The sequence below is a fragment of the Seriola lalandi genome, unplaced genomic scaffold (assembly GCF_002814215.2).
Source record: "Seriola lalandi dorsalis isolate HSWRI2012SDOR001 ecotype SW California unplaced genomic scaffold, Sedor1 jcf7180002054913, whole genome shotgun sequence".
Lineage (NCBI taxonomy): Eukaryota > Metazoa > Chordata > Actinopteri > Carangiformes > Carangidae > Seriola > Seriola lalandi.
In genome coordinates this window covers 277,106-298,351 of record NW_019525465.1, presented here as the reverse complement: position 1 = coordinate 298,351, position 21,246 = coordinate 277,106, and the positions used below count along the sequence as shown (strand labels likewise).

The following is a 21,246-nucleotide window of genomic DNA, read 5'->3' as shown; positions in this document are numbered from 1 at the left end:
TTTATTTATTCTTGCGTCCTATTTATTGGTTCGGCACCTGTGGCGTGTTTGACGATTGTCAATACATTGGTGTATGGCGTGGAGGCTGTCTCTTATACACATCTCCTTATTTGTTATCCCTTCATCCCTTCCTTCCAGGCCTGGCGTTGCTCGACGCCAGCGAGGCGATGAAGGAACTCGGGGAGGTGAAGGACGCCCTGGACATGGAGGTCAAACAAAACTTCATTGACCCGCTGCAGAACCTCCACGACAAAGACCTCAAAGAGATACAGGTGAATAAAACTCCTGCTGCTGGTTCCCAGACTTAAAGGTCGCTTGATGCTGTTAATCCTTATGTGAAGCCGTAATCGAAGCTGTAGAGAGTTGCCATCAAATAGTTGCACAGTTCAGATGCTGGTCTCCAAAGTGATTTATCTTCCATGCTCCTCCTCCACCATAGCACCATTTGAAGAAGATGGAGGGCCGCCGTCTGGACTTCGACTACAAGAAGAAGCGTCAGGGGAAAGTCCAGGACGATGAAATCAAACAGGCGCTAGAGAAGTTCGACGAGAGCAAAGAGATCGCAGAGCAGAGCATGTTTAACCTGCTGGAGAGTGACGTAAGGACGATCTCATCTTTTTTACTTATGCTGCAAAGTACAATAAATCATATTTGTATTTGTGGGGAATTTAATATAGATGATCAGAGTTGAAGGTACAGTAAATGTCGCTACGAACGAGTGTTGAAAGTTGACGTTTACAGAAAGCTAAACAATCAAAAACAAAAAAAAAGACCAAACTAAAATAGTTTGAAACAAAATCTATTATAAAGTATTTTCAGAAATGACAACAAATGTGGATGTGGTAATAAAAATAAAACCTCAAAGTATCTGGAAAGTAAAAAAACAACAATAAAATATTCACCATGTCTCTTGTTGATGTTGGAATACTTCTAGTGTTGCTATAGTTACACATCCGATTTTTCAACAGGACCCCAGTGTGATTGCTGCTTTGGAAAAACAAAGGGCAGCAATCCTGTGCCATGCTGTGCTGAGCCAGACCCAGGCCCAGCATGGGTACAGAACAAGGCTAATGCAGTCAGAACAAAAAAACCATATGCATGTGTGTGTGTGTTGCAGATAGAGCAGGTGAGCCAGCTGGCAGCGCTGGTCCAAGCTCAGCTGGAGTACCACAGCCGCGCTGCCGAAATCCTCCAACAGCTCTCCAGCAAGATGGAGGACAGGTATTTATTCATCTGCCGACCGGAGATAAAAATAGTCCAATAGAAATAGATTTATGTGATGAGACAAACCTTTTTTTTTTTTTTTTTTAACCGTGTCTTTGTCCAGGATAAAAGAAGTGTCCGGTAAACCGAGGAAGGAGTTCGCTCCCAAACCCCGAATGACCCTGGAGCTGCTGCCTCCCAGTGAGAGCCACAACGGGGGGATACACTCCGCCAAATCCCCCGGAAGATCACCAGGTAGAGGGGAGGAAATATACTTGGGGTTAGCAAGTGGGATGTTGACCTAACCAAAATCTTTTTTTCTTATCTGCTGTGCATGAAACAGCCTTATACTGGGATCAGACTTCATGGTATCGGTGCAATAATGGCCCAATCCAACAGATGTGAGGTGCAAGAACTGCTCGTTTTATCCCATGCAGTGTAAAAATACTTCAGTCTAGAGACCGAAACGTTAGGGTGAATCGTGATGATGAGCAGAAGTCTTCTCAAAATTTGTGCAAGGTAGTGCAGCACTATGTGATGTTATAAAGCGCTCCCCTACTTTTTTAAGCACCTTGTGGATTTACTTTCCCCAAACGCCTCTAGATATAATACTCAAAAGACGGGAAGACTCTCAAATATGGCCACTAGAGGTCGTAGCACCTGACTTATAATTCTTCTTTTAAAAAACCTGATTATATCCACCTTGTCCTTTTTGTGTCTGTCCTATCGTAGCCCCCATGGACCAGCCCTGCTGCAGAGCACTCTACGACTTCGAGCCAGAGAACGAGGGGGAGCTGGGCTTCAAAGAGGGCGACGTCATCACCCTGACCAATCAGATCGACGACAACTGGTACGAGGGCATGATCAACGGCCAGTCGGGCTTCTTCCCCATCAACTACGTGGATATCCTGGTGCCGCTCCCTCATTAGGTCCTGCCGACGACCTGGCCCTTTCCCCCCCGACCAATCAAGACACCCCGTAAAAACAGCCTGTATTTGCATAAACAACAAACCACGCCCTCCTTCTACTTCTTCTTCTGTGCTTCTGTGCCATTCTGCTTTCACGAAATGGACTGAAATGAGAGAGGAGCTGGAGACGGGGTGGATGAGGCGAGGCGCTGGGACATTGATTAGAGGAGAAGAAGAGCGGGAGAGGAGGATTTTAGCATGAGAGATGCAGAAGAGTGGGAGAAGAGGGGGATTGAAAGAGACGAGAAGACGAAGAGATGATGATCTTCTACAGCGCAGTGCTCGGCCAGGCAGCACTGGATACCAATGAGGCTTCGGAGACTTGCGAATAAGGCACGGTGTATATGTACGTGCATGTATGTGTCTGTATGTGCGTTTCGACCTGTTCTTACTCTATTATGATCAAGCCAGCACAAATACCTGCTTGTCAGTTAAACCGCCTGACAGCTTTTTTGTGATACTGTCTTCTTCCTCTCTTCTTACTTACTTTTCTTGCCATCTTTCTCTCAGAGTAATTCTGTCTTTTCTACCTTGACTTGCCTTCTTGTGCTTTTCAACAGCCCTAGATTTCTCAGCAACTGTTACAGTCTTCCCCACTTTCTTTCTTCCTTCCTTTCTTTCTTGCTTTCTCTCTTGGCTAGCACTGCCTTTTAGCATGGCTCCATACTATATACAGACCACTAACCCATGATCCAGAGCTATAGTAGGTCATCAGACCCTTCTGTTTATATTTGAGTATATCTCATACTCTTTCTGACACTTCTCTGAACATACTCTGCCTTTCTCAGAGTCTGCATAGAATCTAAGCTCGCTGGCTGTATGCATGAATCAGCCAAATCAAAAATTTGAGCGATAGTAAAATTTAGTTTTCGGGAGTGCATCTTTTGAATAAAGCCGCATCTGCAATAAGAAGATTTTTCCAAGATGAAAAAGAGAATACTTGATCAGTCCTTTTGAAACCCATTCATCTATTAATGGGACTTTTAGCAGGTTTTAAAGGTTTTAGGGTCAGAAAACTCATTCAGCGTCAATAAACGTGTCAGCTCAAGCGATGAAAAGGAAAACTCTGGGTTACATGATTTACCTGACAGCAGTGATATGCTAACACAACCAGCACAGGCCAGTTGTACTGAACAGAGCTTTTCCCCAGGTTGGTAAACTGATAAGCCTTGGCTTATTAAAGTATTCACAGAGGAAAATATGCTTGTTTTTTCTCTGTGTACGATTCTAAGTTACCCATTCACAGTGTTTTGTGTGTGCTGTGTGGAGTATATGCTCGCTGCCTCATACTTTTTGTGGCTTTTGCATGCAGGACTGTGTGAACAGTGGTAGCCATTCTTAAATTCCCATACACTATCTCCGCTAATCAAGCTTATGAGAACTACGTTTTTTCCAATGTTCAACTTGGTTGCAGTTCAATGCCTTGTAAAAGGGCATACCAGTCATTGACAGACATCTTGTCAACTGCTATGATCACCTGGGAAAACCCACAAATTGTACGACCTACCACTCATCTTTAGCACCAACAGAATATCCAACATTTTCTGAAACATTTTAGAGTTTTCTCAGTGCCCTTAATTCCACCAAACATTGTAGAACCCACAGATGGTTGTGGAAATCTCTATAGAGTGCTAACCAATTTCTCTAAACTCAAGAACATTCTTGAGGTCTCTAATGTTTTAGATCTTTTGAATATTCCAAAAGCTTGGAGACATTCTGCAGCTCTCAGAACACTACCTGATCTACTGAAATCTCTACCGTCTTCAACCTCAGTATGACTGTAAAGGTTTGTGAGTATTGTAGGTCTCTGACACACTTGAGCCCTTCAAACATTCTACAACTTTGACAAGTCCACAGAACGATCTAGAAACGTTCGATCATTCCGGAATCTTGGCAACGTTGAAACACTTTTGAACATTCCGGAACCTTGGTGACATTCTTGGACTGTCAAAGACTGTTTCTGGACTGAACCAACATTCTGAAACACCCAAGAGCGCTCAGAATGTATTAGGTCAGTAAGCAGTCAGTATTCATGGTAACTATTAGCCATGACAGTTCCCTGTAATGTGCATCACATACAGGATAAAGAGGAAGTTGTGCAATGGCTATAACTGTTACTACAGTAAGCAACTTACCTTTGCATCTGTATTCTTTGTAAGGCAGCATTGAGGAACCCTCTCTTAAACCATATGAAAAACGTTTATGTTATTCATAGTTAGGTTTTTAATAATTCAACAATGTTAGATTAAACATCGTGAAAAAACTACCTTTTACAGACGCCGCTTACCATCAGCTCATGTAAAAACGCTGGTTAAACCAAAGTTGTCGAGTTTTGCCTTTGGTGGCAGCAGAACATTGTTTTTAATAGCAGAATGTTGCCCGTTTTTTCTCGCAGCTACACAGGCTGAAGGATGCAGTTTTAGCACTTGTTCACTTTTACTAGAAAGAGTTTTGTTCCAAATTAGGCCGATTTGAGTCAAGAATATCGGCATTTGAAAATGTTCTGGCAGTGGTTAGAGATCTGTTTCAATGCATTTCAAAACATAAGACTGAAGAACTTACTATTATATTCATGACTTGTTGGAATGGGCAGTCAGTATGGTGCTGGGTTTATACCGACTCCATTGTATATAAAAAACTGAATAGTGTCAAAGATTGACTACAGAGCCTGTGATGGACCCTGGTGCATATATGGAGCTAAAGTTAGTAACCTTGATAGAAAGCTTGTTCTCATTTACCATGATAACATTTTTAAAATTAGACTACATTTTTTTAAATTAAACCCACATAGTTGGATATGTAATGCTTAGACTGTGTTTTTAATTAAAAAGCTTTGGGTTTTTCTATCCAGGCATTATTTATTACGTGGTCAAACATCGGCAGGAATCTGTACTAGCATGGCTAACGCTACTGAGCCAAATGTGGCTAACCAGCTAGCCTTTCGCTTCACATTCCCGTACTTGTGCTTTGGTAACGCAGTGTTAAGCAGGATACTTCAAAGTTAAAAGTAAAGTATTTGGTGCTTGAACACTGAATACCTCAAACTAAAAGTAACATATAAAGTGACGGCCTTCATTTTAAACAGTTGTACTATGCATTCTTTATGTCAGATATTTTTGCCATTCCTGTGCATACACAATTATTGTATTAAAATTTCAATATATTACAATAATTGCCCTGCTAATTTCCGTTAGCAGGATTTTATTGCCGTGGACTGAACCACATGTGTTGTTCTATTTCTGCCAAAATCTAACTAATCTAACTGTTTAACACAACCATGACACTTTGTCAAGTCCCTGATTTGTATTTGAGATTTCATCACTTTCTCCCTGAGCCAAAGTCTCCTGATATGTTGAGCTGTGCGTGATGCACAACAACGAATTAAGGAAAGAAAATTTGAACACGTAGGTATGAGGTATTCTTCTCAGAATGTGTAAGGTCCCTTTTGGTGTTTAGAAATGTACAGTTGCTTAATTATTGTATTCTGAAGATACATTCTGAATACTTGTCATCATGTCACGACGCTACTGTAGCTGCTGAGTCATGACTGTATATTATCGACAATTTGTCCAAGGTGCATTATTTGTGTTTGTTAAGCTACGGGTCAGGGCCATGAAATGAGTCGCACCGTACCAGTTGCTGACAAGTTAGTTGACTATAGTAATAATTAACCAGGTTTTCAGCAGAGAAAAAAACATTTTATAAAATTTTCAGTTCAAAGATGTGAAGTTTAAAGAGTTCCTCTAGAAAGGTATAAAAGTGTTTTAGACACAAGTAGTGATAATAGGAATTGAAAAGAGAAAAATGCAGTTTTAACCAGGTTGCAGATTGAATGTCATCTATCAACTGTTAATACACATCGAATACCAAGGCAATAAATGACCTAACAATAAATCTAATGTTTCAATAAGAGGAAGAGATCTATCTATCTATCTATCTATCTATCTATCTATCTATCTATCTATCTATCTAGTTCCAAGAGCTTAGAGCTTAGACATCTCTTCCATTGCCAAAGCACATATGCGACGACAACAGCAACAATACAACGACAGACAAAGTCAACATTAGGTAATAGTCTCTCTTTCTTCATTGTTTCTGCCACATACCTGCTTTTCTGTGGCTGTTACAGGTTGTTGTAAAAGACGGGGGTTTGGAGCACAACTGCGTTCAGTGTTTTTCTTTGGTTTTCTTTGTGTTTGTCCGTGTGGTCTGAGTCTGAAACCTGATTTTCTGAGTCCGCCTGTGGAAAAGTCTGTGAGCTGCATGCAAATGAACCGCTTTACGTCCGCTGTTTGAGATGGTTTTCCAAAAAATAATGGGGATGTGTTTGTCCTGCTAGCTTTCCTCTCACGCTGCATTGAGCCTGTGTTACCTGATACTCGTCATTTTCTTTTCCTGTTACATTATTGTTTTGTTTTTTTTTACTTTTGACTTGCTTAAGCTATATTGGTATAGCACTCTCCGTCAAATTACAAAGTGCTTTAAGACTTTTTTGAACCTTTTGAATAAGTTTTTATGTATTTTGCACCTTGTCAGAATTCTTTGTTGCTCTTTTCTTTTATTCTTCTTATTTTTTTGTTTTCTTTTCTTGTGTGTTGATTTGCCCTCTATGGCGACATGTATTCTAACCTCAATGAGGGACTTGTACAGTGTTACCCTCCATTTCCCCTTCTCATCTTGATGAGAGTCAGACCTCGGCCACGTCACCTTCCTGACTTCAGCTCCGACATCGCTGTTGGACTGACGGACTCGGGTGCAGCGCTGCAAACCAAACCTGCACACGGACGCTTTGGTTCTCCATAATTCACTCAGTGGCACGATAACTCTCAAAGCAGGAACACTCTTTCTGTTTTTTTTGGGCTAAACTTGAAAAGAGTCTGTTTTTCTGGCTGAATTTAGATTCAGGTGCCACTGAATACATGACAACAAATGCACTTTAATCTAAAAACTCATAGTTTGTATCTTTAGGGAGAGTTAAATGAAGATACAACCAGGAGACAGTTAGCCTAGCTTAGCATAAAGGCTGGAAACAGAGGGAAACAACTAGCCTGGCTAATGTGCGTAAAAACGTCAAGCTGTGGTTTTATGGAAGGTCAGGAGCTGGAATATTTCTTGGCTGGAATGGACATATTTATTTTTAAATTAAGGAGATTTAAGAGATGAAATACTTTGTTTCTTGTGAAATGACCTGCTGACCTTCCAGGATCACGAATACAAAAAACAAACAAAACAATCATCTTTTGTTTGTGTATTTTCAACCAGAGTTCTCATTTGTTGTGGGAAGTTGCCGCTGAAGAGTGTAACCCGATCAAAGAGAGTAATTCTGCTCTCAGAGTCACGGTCTGCACCGTGACTTTCAGGGTGCGGTGATGTGGCCTCGGTCTGACCTGTGGCTGCTCCATGATGCTGTTTGCCTTGTGGCTGTATAAAATAGCCCTATGCCTATGGAACCTGGTGTCTTCTGGTGAGCTACATGTGTGTATGTGAGTATATACACACCTTGTTGCTGTTTATTTATGTACTTGTATGTATTAAGTTGGTTATTTAAGATGTGTATAAGAGACAGGGTGAGCTACATGTGTGTATGTGAGTATATACACACCTTGTTGCTGTTTATTTATGTACTTGTATGTATTAAGTTGGTTATTTAAGATGTGTATAAGAGACAGGGGATGGGGTGTGGTCAATGGAAAAACCTAGCTGTGATACTAACTCTAACTGTTGCTCTCCTCGTACTGGATGATGATATAATCTAAGACCACTGTATGTATAACTGCTTGTCGTGAAGATGAACTACAATGTAATGACAATAAAGAATTAACACTATGATGACACGCTGCAGACACGAGACTCCAATCTGTTCCTCTTAAATACACAGATACACTACATGGACAAAAGTATGTGGACACCTTAGTTTTGAAAGCGGCAGTCATGAATGATCACATGTATGATCAGAGAAGGAAACCGGTCAGATATAGATTAACCGTACATCTGCCATACTGTACATTCTTACAGTTTATTCAGTGAGATGTTATTCTGCAAGAATATGTAGAAATTTTTATTTGTTACAATTGTGGAAATGGTTAAAATGGGACACTAACATCAATCTAATATGCTCATATTGTGTAAATAAAGTATTTAAAAAGGGATGAGATAATAGTAGGTTGTTTGAAATGGACGTCATGGAAATCCTATAATAAGGAGAATTTAGTTCCACACTGACAATGAAGATGTTTAGACAATTAATGTAAAATAAAATCAACGTCACATTCATTATTGTTGGTTTTCTCCGCTGATAAATGTAAGAGATAAATAAATGAATAAAACACTGCTTCAGCTAATGTATTATTATATTGTTAGACTGTTATTACCAGGCAGAAAACAGAGGCATGCTCAGCTCTGTTTGGTCCAGGCTCAGACCACAATCAAACAAAAGTAAGGGGACAGAGGTGTCCACACACTTTTGGCCAGATAGATAGATAGATAGATAGATAGATAGATAGAGAGAGAGAGAGAGAGAGAGAGATAGATAGAGAGAGAGAGATAGATAGATAGAAGAAGATAGAAGAGAGAGAGAGAGAGAGAGAGAAGAAGAAGAAGAAGAGAATAATAATAATAATATAAGAGAGAGAGAGATAGATAGAGAGATAGATAGATAGATAGATAGATAGATAGATAGATAGATACCTACTTGGTCGGCTATTGAATCCAAGTGTAATGACCGCTAAGGCGCTGTCGAGTTGATTCCCTCCTGCTGTCATTTCCCTCCTTTTACAAACCAAGATCTGATGCATTCAGGTGCACCTCAAAAGCTCAAACTTTACCCTTTCCGAAAAACAATATATGACATTTCCAACGAAATCAAGCATTTTCTTTGTCAGAATAATAATAAAACTGAACCAGAGCCCTAGCTGTCAAATAAATGTAGTGGAGTCAAACACACAATATTCCCGCCCTGAAATGTAGTGGAGTAGAAGTAGAAAATAACATACAATTAAAACACTGAAATACATGTAAAGTGCCTGGGAACTGTTCTTGCGTAAATGTACTTTGCTGCCTTCCACCACTGAATAATTCAATAAGTAAATAACCCAGGTCGAGACCATGTTTTGTAATAACTGTATATACTCTCACGTTATATATAATACAAAAATAACTTTTCGTGATGGTGTGTAATTAGTTTGAGATTGAGAAAAGTCAAGTGTATTTCAAAATTGGGTTTATTATTTGTTTAGTCGTCAATGTGCGTTTGTAAATGAAAAATTCTGATATTTTTGACGGCAATTGAAAGCAGCAAGCGGCTTGACCCAGTTTTCACACACGCCACGGGAACGTTTCACTCGTTCTTGACCCAGGATCAAGTTCGACGAAAGAACATCCATTCGTACCGGAAGTAAAGTAATTTGCCTTCAAAATAGATGCGAAACCACCATACATAGGAGAACTTAGTATTAAATACAATAAATATGTATAGTTTTAAAGTTTAGTTGGATTTTGTCGTTCTGTGTAACACAAATAACACACACATATATATATATGTATATATATAACAAATGGAAAATATGTGAATAGCCAACCTGGTATTTGTGCATCATCCATATTTACACATTTACATCTGTTTTGACCTTGCTAATCAAAGTATTGTGCGATTATACATAGAGATATTTGCTCTTTAGATAAATTGTGCACAATATAATTCTCAGTATCATATTCATTATTATCATCCTTAATATACATATTTTTAGTGTACTCTGTGTGTTATCAGCCCATTACTCAGGGCAAACACACGTTATCTGAACACATATTGACATATTTATTACTAAAAAAATAAAAATGTATCGTAAAATGTATGTAAAATGTATTGGTTATGCATGTTATTTTTAGGGGGGAAAAACAGCATTTCCGCTGCAAGCATGCGACTTTTATTTTGGAAACATATCCCGGAAGTGTTGCGTTTTTATTGTCGCTACCTTCAAGCTGGTTCCGCGTGTTGATAGTGAAGACAGGATCGAAGAGAAACAAATTTTTTAGCACCACAAACCCGAACTTAGGCCGAAACCAGAGGAAAATGGACATGAAGAAGAGGGTCTCCTTAGAGCTGAGGCACCGGTCGCCGACAGAGGTGAGTCCCCGGGTTTGTTTCGTTGTTTATCGGAGACGTTGCAGTGTAAACTTGACCGGCCGGAGAAGGAGGGGTGCCGAGCACATGGCAGGGTGTCTGCAGCTCCCGAAAAGTGCCGAAATGTATATTTACTCCTCGCAAACAACTTCCAATAAATTAATAAACTGTGTAACACAACTTCAATTAGTTACACGTAAATCCCCAATTCAGCTCCGGAGGCCCGTTATCTCTTGGCCATTTTATCGGTGGTAAACAGCTGCGTGGCTGCGATGTTTACCGCGTTGTTTTCATTATTAAACGCACACTTTTTTTCTCACTACAGTTAGCTCACAATTGTCTTGCACATTTCGTAAACTGTGACTTATTAGCCGCTCCTGGGGAACGAAACTTAACGTTCAATATGCACATCCGTGTCTCCCGGGGCCTGGCTAATGTCTGGGATCACATTGCTACGAAGTTATAGGACGATTTATATCTACTAAAGGGCTGTAGGCAATTTAAATATTCAAGAAACGTATTTATTTTAGTCGACGAGTGTGTTAATCACCTGTAATGGAAGAAGTATACGGTTTCGTTAACAGGCTAAAATTACTTCGTCACGATATCGCCTTTATAGGAAAATACTCGTGCAAAGCAGGAAATGCGCTATTTTCCGATTTATATACTAATCCTGGTTTAATGTAAATTATATTTATTTACAACTGCAAACCCACGTTTATATTGCTTCACGACTTAAACTTTATCTGTTTAAAAACTAAAATCGACGCTGTGGATATTGGCGCATCTCCAGGGATTAGTCAGAGCCCGTGTGCTGAGGGCGCGTAGCCAGCGGCGTGCTAGTTGCTAGCTTGCTAAAGAAGCTACTTCGTGTGCTCGGGTCTTGATACAGCCGCCTGGCACGCTTCCTTTAAACCGATATAAACCGGGTTATTTTCACTCGGGGGGCTAAGTTGTTGGAGGGGGCGGGTGTAAACAGTAAAGAGGCCAGCGGAGCAGCCGTTACCGGAGAGCTAGGAGATGGGCTAACCGAGCAGCATCACGTGTGTCGGGAGTTTACAAACAGTCTGGACCGGGGTCTGTTCCAATATGAAACGGTACAAGAGTCCTTAACACGACCCTGCTTCCTCTGCTGTGTCCTAACGTTTTGTCCTCTTCTTATTAGTCTATCTTATAAATCGTATTAATATTCATCCCAGAATCCAGTATTTGTATATTATTAAAAACGTATGCGGTCCGTTTTTTGCTTATCTCCAAGTGCAGTAATGAAAAGTTGAAATTTATATCGACTAACTTCCACAAACAATTGGTTTTGGCTCGATATCATCTATATACAACACCGGACTTAAGGTATAGATACTAAAATTATACTAATTATGACAATAAACCATTGTTTTGTATTGTTTGTTATCAAAGTGTAATGTTTTAATTCACCAAATCTATCAAAATTGTGTAAAAAGTTGCATTTAATCATGTATCCTCATCAGCAGCTCAGAATATGGCTTCAGTTCAGTTAGATAAAACACCCGACATCATCCCTCCACAGCCAGAACATATGGATCAATAAGACACCCTCACCGTTATCACAGCTGGATACATTTCAGATAATATCTATTTATAAATGTGGCATGTGGTTTTATATTAAGTTGAATTAAAGAACGTCATCAGAGAAGTAAATGCCTATGTCCTGCTCCCAAGCTGCTTTAATTTTGGTTGAAGGTGCATGTCTCAGACCTCCGTCGGTTGGGGTTTTTTTTTTACGTTTTGTCTCTACAATGTCAGAAAATACTGAAAAAAAAGTTTGTTATAATTTCACGTGTCAAAATTGGGTCTTCAGATGTTTTGTTTTTGAACAAAAGCCAACGACATTTGCCTCCACCCAGAGGCTGCAAATAAAGATTAATTTACGTCTGATGTGGTAAATCTGTTGTGCATTTTCCTTGTGAGAAATACATTTAGTTTTTCATTTGATAAAATAAGCCAAAATTTAGTGTGTCCAGATCCAGGCAGCTGCTTCTATGATTGATTAAATTATCATTTAAATGAGTCGATATCTGATCGGAGAATAAGTTAATAAGGTGGCAAAATTCAAGGCGTTTGAAAGTAATGTGATTTTGTGTGGTTTAATCTGCTAGTCTCTGTGGTTTTATCCTGTGTTATTTCACTTTTTTGGAGTGTGCTGCTGAGGAGACGGATCTCACTGGGGCAAAACGACTCTTTGAATTAGTCACACCGATACCAGTCGTCAAATCACAACCCTGAGTACAAGTCCTGTGAGTGTCAGCAGTCAGTAAAAACATAACTGCACCTTACAATTTATATAAATGAGTATATCCATTTTAAAGTGGTTATAAAAGCGTTCTCAAGTTAAAAGTCCACCAGAGACAAATGGGTTTTCCTTTGACCCAGACTGAGTGAACTGGTCACCAAAAACTACAAAAACAAAATAAACTCATGATAAATGATGTTGAGATTTAAGTGTGTTTTATTTTTAATTGAAAAACACAGAAATTAAATCAAAGCAAAAAAACAAATCAAAGTCAGTTGGGTTAATGTATAAAATTAATGATTTTCTTCATTATAAATGTCATTGTTCTCTTACAGTTACATATTTAACTTCCTGTCTGAACATATGGGGGGAAACACATACCTGGAAGGAGCCGTGAGAGTCGTAACCATGACGACTCGCGGTGATCCAACAAACTGATCTGATTGACTTTAAAACGGCTCACATTATGTAAAAAAACAAAACTGACAGGTTGTTTAAAAAGAGACAGCTGATATGATTTTACAGGAACTGTGAAAACATCAGTGTATTTCAGACGAGTGAGGAAGTGAAAACAGGTGGTGAACTTTTTATAATGTTCAAAAGATGTTTTTAAAAATAATTTACTGAACCAAGAGGTAGAAGCTGTTACCTTTTCAGACCGCAGAAGTTTTTATTGTCTCCAGCTGTGGTGTATGAGTTATTGAATGTTTCTTGCCTTAATGTTGGACTAACTCCACCCGGCCCGCTCCCCTCAGGTCCAGGAGCTGGTTCTGGATAACTGTCGCTCTAGTGAAGGGAAGATCGAAGGAATCACAGAAGAGTTCTCCAACCTGGAGCTGCTGAGCCTCATCAACGTCGGCCTGACCAGCGTATCGGACATCCCCAAGCTGGACAAACTCAAAAAGGTGAGCGCACCAAACGCACCTCTCAGCCAGGGAAAAACATGAAGTATTAAAAGACCAGAGAAAATAAAACAAACGTTCCCTCTCCTCTTGCAGTTGGAGCTGAGTGACAACAGGATATCAGGCGGTCTGGAGGTCCTGGCGGAGCGGCTGGTGAACCTAACGCACCTCAACCTCAGCGGGAACAAGTTCAAAGATATCAGCACCCTGGAGCCTCTGGTGGGTGGAGTTAGGAGCCCTGATGATTAATAACGGCCTGTTTTTATCCGTTTCATCTGGTGAAGTTGTGGGTGTGGTGACAGTAAAGACATGTTTATCTTTTTAAATGATCCACAGCAGCACATCTGACTCGTCATATATAGATAATCAGTTTGCTTTTCATGTTTTTAATGTTTTTAAATGAACATGTTTTTATTACAAAACATGTGTTTGTGGGTTTGAACAAGTTTCATTATGATTTAAATTTTCAGTCACAAACCTGCTGCAGGAAAACAATCAGTAACTGATCGATTGAAGCTATAGAAGCTCAATTTTACCTTTTATTTTCATTGATAATTAGTTGTTTTGTTTATTAATCACATCTACCATCACCTTAAATTGTCACTTCGTTTGACCATCAGTCAGAAAGTGTCTGAGCTGAAACCATTGGTTCATGTTGCAGAGACAAAGTGTGTAACGCCATTTGTTGCCCCCCCAGAAAAAGCTGCCCCAGCTGAAGAGTCTCGACCTGTTTAACTGCGAGGTGACCAACCTGGCCGACTACAGGGAGTCCATCTTCAAGCTCCTCCCCCAGCTCACCTACCTGGACGGCTACGACATCGACGACTGCGAGGCGTCCGACTCCGACGGAGAGGGAGACGGCGTCGACGAGGACGAAGAAGGTGAGGGGTCAGGGGTCACGTGTAGATGACGAGACGCCGCAGCGCTGAGGTTTGACGGATCGCTGTAAATCCTGATGCTGTTGAATCCGCTTGTTCTTCCTCTGTGGTGTTAACGGTCCTGGAGGCCTCCACTGGAGTAGAGTTCATGTTTATTTACTTATAATTTATTCAAACACAGTTTAGATAATTTGATTAAGTTAAAACAAGTTTCTGGGGAATAGTGATGGACATTTTATTTTTCTATTTAAACATCAATTCATCAGGAACATAATCTATAATCATTAATTACAGCCTTAAATAACATTAGCTTGTGTTTATTTGTGCTAAGCATTTTTAAAACTAGAGTTCAAGCTGCTACAAACTATTTTCATGATTTAATAATCTGTTTTATAATAATCTGGGTTTGTTTTTTGTTTATATTTATTTATTTGTTTATTTATTTTATTTATTTAATTAAATTTTTTATATTCCAGAGGGTGAGTCAGAGGACTTTGAGGAAGAGGAAGAGGAGGATGAAGAGGATGTTGTGGCTGAAGATGACGATGACGACGACGACAGCGGCGACGACGAGGTGAATCTGAGTTTGTTTCCCTCTGTGGTTTTTAGAAGCATCATGTTACGACGTGACACTGACTGTCGTGTCTTGTGTCGTATTTCGTGGTAATTAAATCAATGTTTAGGTTGCTCAAGATTTTCGAGGCCAGTGTTTGTGTCAGTTTTTATTCAAACTTTTATTTCAATGTGGTAAAAAAAATAAAATATTCTGCAGTAGTTTGTGATGCAGCCCAGCAGAGGGCGCTCTTCAGCTTCATCTGCTGCTTCACCCGTTGATCTCAGTACCTGTTGATTTGTTGATTGTTTGTTGTTTCGACAAAGTTTGAGTGAAGAAGTTTCAACAGCAGGAGTTTGTAGAAAAATGTTTGTAAAAGTATAAAAACACTTCAAACTAACTTCTCTCTCTCTCTCTCTCTCTCTCTCTCTCTGTAGGACGGAGAGGTGAATGGAGACGTGGACAGTGAGGACGATGATGAGGATGAGGAAGACGAGGAGGATGATGGTCAGTAACAGTGTGGCTTCCTTTTGATTAATGAACCTCTCTTTTTATCATCAAAGAAAAACACTTAAATGTTCTTGTTGTTGTCGTCGATTTTAAACTTCTCCTCCTCTGCAGACGAGGATTCCTCTCCGGCCAAAGGAGAGAAGAGGAAGAGGGACCCTGAGGATGAGGATGATGAAGACGACGACTAAGGACCCACAGAGACCCCGCAAACCCCTCTGACCTCTCGCCCGGTGACCCCGCCCACCCACACCCCGACACCTCACCGCCACCGCCAACACTGGTCCTGCTCCTCTGACTCCTCCCCCCCTCCACTCGGCCGACTCCTGGGCTTGCGTCTCTTTTCTGACCCGGGTCTCCTCCCACTGCGCCTCTTGTCGGCTCCTCAGACCGAAACGACTTACCGTTAACTTATAAAACACCTCGTCCTGTTTTTGTTTTGTTTTGTTTTTTATTCGCTTGATCTTTCATTTCTAAAAGATAAAACAACAATTTACATCATCTCACAAATGTTTCCCCCGAAGTCTCTGATAACAACCTGCAAATAATTTTCTGTTCATATAATTCACACTTTCTGTTTATGTGAACTCAGGAATAAGACACAAAGCTGATTAAAACTCCACCTGATCATTATTTTCAATATCAATTAATCCACTGATTATCGTCATGATTAATTTTGTCTTTAAAATGTCTCTGGTTCCAGAAGCTGGAGACATTATTTGGCGTTTTTTTTTTTGTTTGACAAATGAATGAAACAGTTACAGATTCTGTCAATCAACTTATTTTACAATATGCAGCTGAACAGAGTTGGTTATTGATTTTGATCATTTGAATTGAAGAGCCTCTGGTGATCGTGATCGTGGCCCAAAATGGGGGGAAAAAGGTTTTTCTCTAAATAAAATAAAACAAAACGCCAGTCGAGATAAAACGCAGGTTATTTTCCTGATTTTCTTTGCACCTCTGAACTACGTTAAGAGGTGGAACACAGCAGCCATTTTGAAATGTATCACATTAACATGGTGTTTGTGTTTCTCAGGACGTAACGTCACGAGGCGGCATTTTTATCTCCGTTAACAGGAAGTAAATTCATCACCAGTTGTAAGAAGCTCAAACGAAGCGTCACAGATCTTAGATGTTGCTGCTGTGTAGTTTTTTGTTTTGTTAGTTTGTAATCAAACATAAGCTCCTGTTTTCTTTTTCTTTTTTTTTTTGAGAAAAGTTTGATGTATAAACTGTCAAAATCACTTTTTTTGTAATATTTTGTTGGTTCATTTTGCAGCGTCAAAGTTTTCTCGTGGTCGTTGTGTAATTACTTGGTGAACAAAGAAAAGAAGACGGAGCGTGAGAAATAAATGCATGTGGGTCGTTTCTGTGGAGGGAGAACGGACAAGAGCTCACGGGAGGTGGCGGCACTTCTGGGATGCAAAAGAATAACCAAAACCCTTGATTTCTGCTTTCCCGTCCTCCTTTTTGTCCCTCCCTTTTCCCGTCTTCCCCAGCCCCCTCCCCCCCCCCCTCTCTGGCGTCGTCACTCTGTGATGTCACTGACGGACAGTGGAACCCGGCGAACGTCTTGAGATCTCCTCCCACAATCCTCCACCCGCCCTCCCTCCTCCCATTTCCCCCGAGGCCGAGCGCGCTCAGGGCAAACTGTGTTCTCTCTCTTTTTTGCCAACAGAGCTTTTTAAAGAAATATTTTTTCAAAGAAATTGTTTTTGTTTAATTTTGTATGGTTGTCCGGGGACTGTCTCTCTCTCTCTCTCTCTCTCTCTGTCTCTCTCTCTCTGTGTCTCTCTCTCGCTCTCTCTCTCTGTGTCTCTTTGTCTCTCTCTCTCTCTCTCTCTCTCTCTCTCTCCTGAGAGATCCAGCTGTTCCTTCACACTTACACTGACTAGTTGAATTTGTTTTTTTTTTTCTTTTTTTTTTACCTTCTGTAAGTTAAAGAAAAAACAAACAAAAAAAAAAACATACAAAAAGAACTTTGTAAATAAAATCTTAACATTTTGCTCCTGCCGTCTTTGTTTCCCCCTCGTTATGTTCAGGCTGACGTGAAGCTGATTTCCCAGGTTGTGATGCTCTGCTAAGCCTAACTAATATAAACCAAAGTAATAAACAAACTCACATATTGATTGACAGATGTTCGTCCACCCAGATGTCATGAAGCTTAAATTACAGAAATGGTTAAAGCACTTAATTTATGCTCTTACATTTTGAATATCATCGAATCAGTCAAGAACATGATTGATATTATTTGTGTTGATTTATTGGTCTGTATGTTCTATATTAGACGTTGACATTACTAGATTATTAACCGTCATATCATCATTATACCTGTGGCAGAACTTACCTGACAGAAGCTAAACGTGTTAACATACAATTACCATGTACAAATGAAAGTGATGTGTCTTTTACTGAGTGGAAATGTTGAGTATATTTTGATTGGTTCAATCACGGTGAGCTTTGGTCGTTTGAGTCAGAAGGTCGCCCTCATGTTGTTTCTGGTGTTTTTGATCTCCAGCTCCAGTTGAGCGATCTTCACCTGCAGAGCAGAAACTTTAATTCACCAAAAACAATATGTTTCCCAGTAAACTGATGAATTACACTCAAAAACTGGAATGGCATTAAAGTATTGCGTGTACTGTGCTGGAAAAATTTGCACCAAACTTGGTGGAGGGACGGGGCCTGGCTCGGGGATTTTGGTGCAGACATGGTTAAAGGGCAATTCGGGAATTTTTTTTTTTATTCCTCCACCAAATTTGGTGCAAGTCGGTTCAGTACTTTTTGAGTAGTCCTGCTGACTGACGACAGACACAGGTGCAAAGGTTTGATCTCGATTGGTCCAAAAAGCTTTGAGTGGAGGAAAAATGTTCAGTTGCTTCTAAGTCATATTGGCTGATTGTGTTTATGTACTAACGTCTTTCTGATTAAGTTGTTCCTTCAGGCCTCTGATCTCGTCTTGCTGTCTGTAAAATGCTTGCAGGAGCTGGAATACAGAGAAAATGGGAATGAGATTCTTGGCAGGAAGACGGAGAACTCAGGCCAAAGCATTTTGAACTCGCGCAGTACGCCCTTACCTCGCTTTCGGTGGTCGGTGGCGGCCTCTCTGCAGGTTCGCAGCAGTGCGGAGTGCAGCAGTACATCCACAGCGGGATCTGGGTCTCGTCTGGCTGCCACCCGGACAGGTCGCTCAGATCTCTGGGGTACTTGGCGTCCTGGTAGGCCAGCTGCTCCTCAAGGAAGGCCTTGAGAGAGAGACAATCGGCAGGTTTATACAACAACAGGAAAACAGCTAGTCAGAACTGTAAAACTCTTGGCAGGAGGATTTGATGTGCTACTAAAAGCGACACGGCAGAAGACGCCAGTGTCGCCTTTAGTCACGCAACCTGTGCGACACTTTGCCTCTGCACTGTGGCCACTACCTAATCTTACTGTGAACACAGCTCATAGTGCTGATCATGGGTTGACGGAAATAAGCCTGATACCTTGAAGGCATCAGTGATGTTCTGATGTGACGTAAACCTGTGTTTACTCAAGAACCTTCGATTCCAACTGGACGACCCAAACGAAACTACCTCGTGGCAGAGGATTCAATGATAAACGCTGCTGATATTGACTTGTTTTTAGGCCTGTTTTACCTCTTCCATGAGTTCAAGGTTTGTCCCAGTCACTGCACCAACAGCTGGGCCCATCTGGAACCGGAGGTGGCTCAGCTTTCTCACCAGCCCCTTCTCAGCAGGGGTTTCTGGGTAAGGGTTGGGTACTCGAGTCTCAGGCTTCAAGGAAATCAGGACTGGGTCTGAGCAAAAAACGTAAGAGACAGGTCTTTGTGATTCAGTCCGTCTGGTATTTTGGTTCAAAGGTACTACTGGGTTACTGACCCCTGTTGATCCCCGAGAGCCACTCTTGAGCCGTCATGGCCGCCTGGTTTCCAGCTGTCATCGGGTACAGATCCTCTTGGAAAATACCTGACTGCAAGGACAGACAAAACCACAGCAACTTGTCCTTTTATCTTTGTTGTTTTTCCTTTCCGTCTTCATTGTGCATCATCACTGAATGCAACGAGGTGAGGGAAATACATCATCCCAACCTCTTTTCGCGGGACGATCATCGACAGTGGCTCCACCAGGTCTTTCACAGCGATCAGGCGATAAAAGCGGAAAACCTCACAGGCGCTCACGTCCAGGCCGCGCTTTGGCATCACTCCTGGAGTGAGGTCAGAGGATATTTGGAGTTGGTCATTAAGGATTGGGAATTTGACTTTGTAGAAATGCGTAAGTCTTGGTCTTTGTTTGTTAAACAATTAGAACAGCTAGCCAAAGGTGGTCCTTTCTAAAATAAGTATTGGTAGAGACTTGCCCAGACAGATTTGGTCTATTCATGTCCTAGTAAGTACTGCTAAGTTTTAGTAAGTATAACTATATAAATATATACCATAATACTTAGAAGTGGTATTGCTAACCTAACATTGCTAATTGCTACGATAGTGAGTGTTTCATCTCACCAAATCCTTTCTGTGGAAGCAGGGACCTGTACTCTGTCAGGAAGCTAATGTAAGGTTTCTCTGCGCTCAGTTCGTAGTAGCGGATGTTCCCGTCGCCCTACAGCACACAAACACACCATAACATTTACAGAGATCCTTCAGCTCCTCATTGAGTTTGAAGTCTGCGTTCAGTTTTTCAGTTAGAGAAAGTAAGAGTTGGGGGTGCAAAGCAAAAATAAGTCAGATTTAGTTTTACACATTTGTTGTTAAGACCAAAGAAATCCAACAAAAGCAGTGTTTAGTAAATTATGTTTGTCTACGTGTAGGTGTGTTTGTTTGTGTGTTGGATGACCTTCCCAGCCAGGTAGAGCATGTGGGTGTCTGGGTCATAGAACGGGAAGAGAACTCCTGCAGACCCGTCCAGATCTTCTTCGTACAGAGGCTCAGATAAGTCGTCCTGCACATAAACACACCACAGACAGAGTGAGACGGAGACACAAACAATGTTTTCAACTCTAGATTTCATGATTAAATGCTCATAAAACACCACTTTCAGTTTTAAGGGTTGAACAAAGTTGATGCACGTAGAAATCGACGGAAATATCTGGAGGCTGAGCTGCTTCTTACACCCAACAAGACTGAGGACTTCAGCCTTGCCAAAAGGAAATAATCCCCCATCATAGAGGCACGTATACTCTTGAGCAGTTTTGTTTCTCATTGTGGTTTTGTGTTTCCAGGAAGAGAACAAAGTCACAGAAAAATGCAGATTAATTACAACGTGCTGCAGTAAGCTGTATTTCAGGATACCTCTCAACTAATATATTCACTCTATTCAAGTTAATACATCAATCACTTAATCTAGTCAACCAATCAATCACTGTGTTTGACGTGTGCGATGTCTCACAGGGTCCCAGAGGACGATCTGTCTGTGGTTCCAGGGCGAGCTGCCAGTGGACAGAAGCATCTTCAACCCTCCGATGTATAAAACCTTACTGGCCCTGTGGGACTTACTGCTGGACACCTGCAGGAACAGAAGGGACATTATTACAACCTGTGTTTTACCGTTTACATAAGGACACACAATCAGGAAAAATGGACACTTCAAAAACACGCCTGCAAAATCTTTCCCGTCCGCGGATCCAGGACTCGAACCCGTCTGTCTTTGGACGAGACCGCCAGCCTGCTGCCGTCGCTGTTGAAGCTGACGGAAAGCAGCAGCGTCTCGGACGGGTAGCGGTGGTGGACGGGCGTCAGAACCACCCGGACCGGGTACCTGATTACAGCATCTACCTGTGACACGTCCCACAGGAGGACCTGAGACAAAGAGAGAGACAAAGCCACGGCTGTTTTGGACGGTGGGTACCTGA

The 21,246-nt window shown here is 41.1% G+C and overlaps 3 protein-coding genes across 3 annotated transcripts in view; 2 read left to right on the top strand and 1 right to left on the bottom strand.

Moving 5' to 3' along the window:
- Positions 1-5,516, top strand: part of LOC111673193 (endophilin-A1-like) — a 25,218-nt gene extending 19,702 nt beyond the window's left edge. Inside the window, exons 5-9 of the mRNA XM_023430872.2 lie at positions 139-272; positions 440-598; positions 1,118-1,221; positions 1,328-1,458; positions 1,936-5,516. Coding sequence (XP_023286640.1) covers positions 139-272; positions 440-598; positions 1,118-1,221; positions 1,328-1,458; positions 1,936-2,132 — 725 coding nt within the window. The 3' untranslated portion in view covers positions 2,133-5,516. The remainder of the gene's footprint in view (positions 1-138; positions 273-439; positions 599-1,117; positions 1,222-1,327; positions 1,459-1,935) is intronic.
- Positions 5,517-10,126: 4,610 nt separating this feature from the next.
- Positions 10,127-17,412, top strand: LOC111673199 (acidic leucine-rich nuclear phosphoprotein 32 family member D-like). Its single transcript, XM_023430879.2, has 7 exons — positions 10,127-10,293; positions 13,315-13,464; positions 13,558-13,680; positions 14,159-14,342; positions 14,816-14,913; positions 15,330-15,399; positions 15,514-17,412. The coding sequence occupies exons 1-7, from the start codon at positions 10,240-10,242 to the stop codon at positions 15,588-15,590; spliced, it is 756 nt and encodes a 251-aa protein (XP_023286647.1). The 5' UTR covers positions 10,127-10,239; the 3' UTR covers positions 15,591-17,412.
- Positions 17,413-17,864: 452 nt separating this feature from the next.
- Positions 17,865-21,246, bottom strand: part of coro2ab (coronin 2Ab) — a 5,237-nt gene continuing 1,855 nt past the window's right edge. Inside the window, exons 4-13 of the mRNA XM_023430865.2 lie at positions 20,993-21,193; positions 20,784-20,900; positions 20,232-20,336; positions 19,901-19,997; positions 19,487-19,602; positions 19,278-19,368; positions 19,035-19,195; positions 18,474-18,641; positions 18,314-18,382; positions 17,865-17,938 (exon numbers count right to left, since the gene is read on the bottom strand). Coding sequence (XP_023286633.1) covers positions 17,873-17,938; positions 18,314-18,382; positions 18,474-18,641; positions 19,035-19,195; positions 19,278-19,368; positions 19,487-19,602; positions 19,901-19,997; positions 20,232-20,336; positions 20,784-20,900; positions 20,993-21,193 — 1,191 coding nt within the window. The 3' untranslated portion in view covers positions 17,865-17,872. The remainder of the gene's footprint in view (positions 17,939-18,313; positions 18,383-18,473; positions 18,642-19,034; positions 19,196-19,277; positions 19,369-19,486; positions 19,603-19,900; positions 19,998-20,231; positions 20,337-20,783; positions 20,901-20,992; positions 21,194-21,246) is intronic.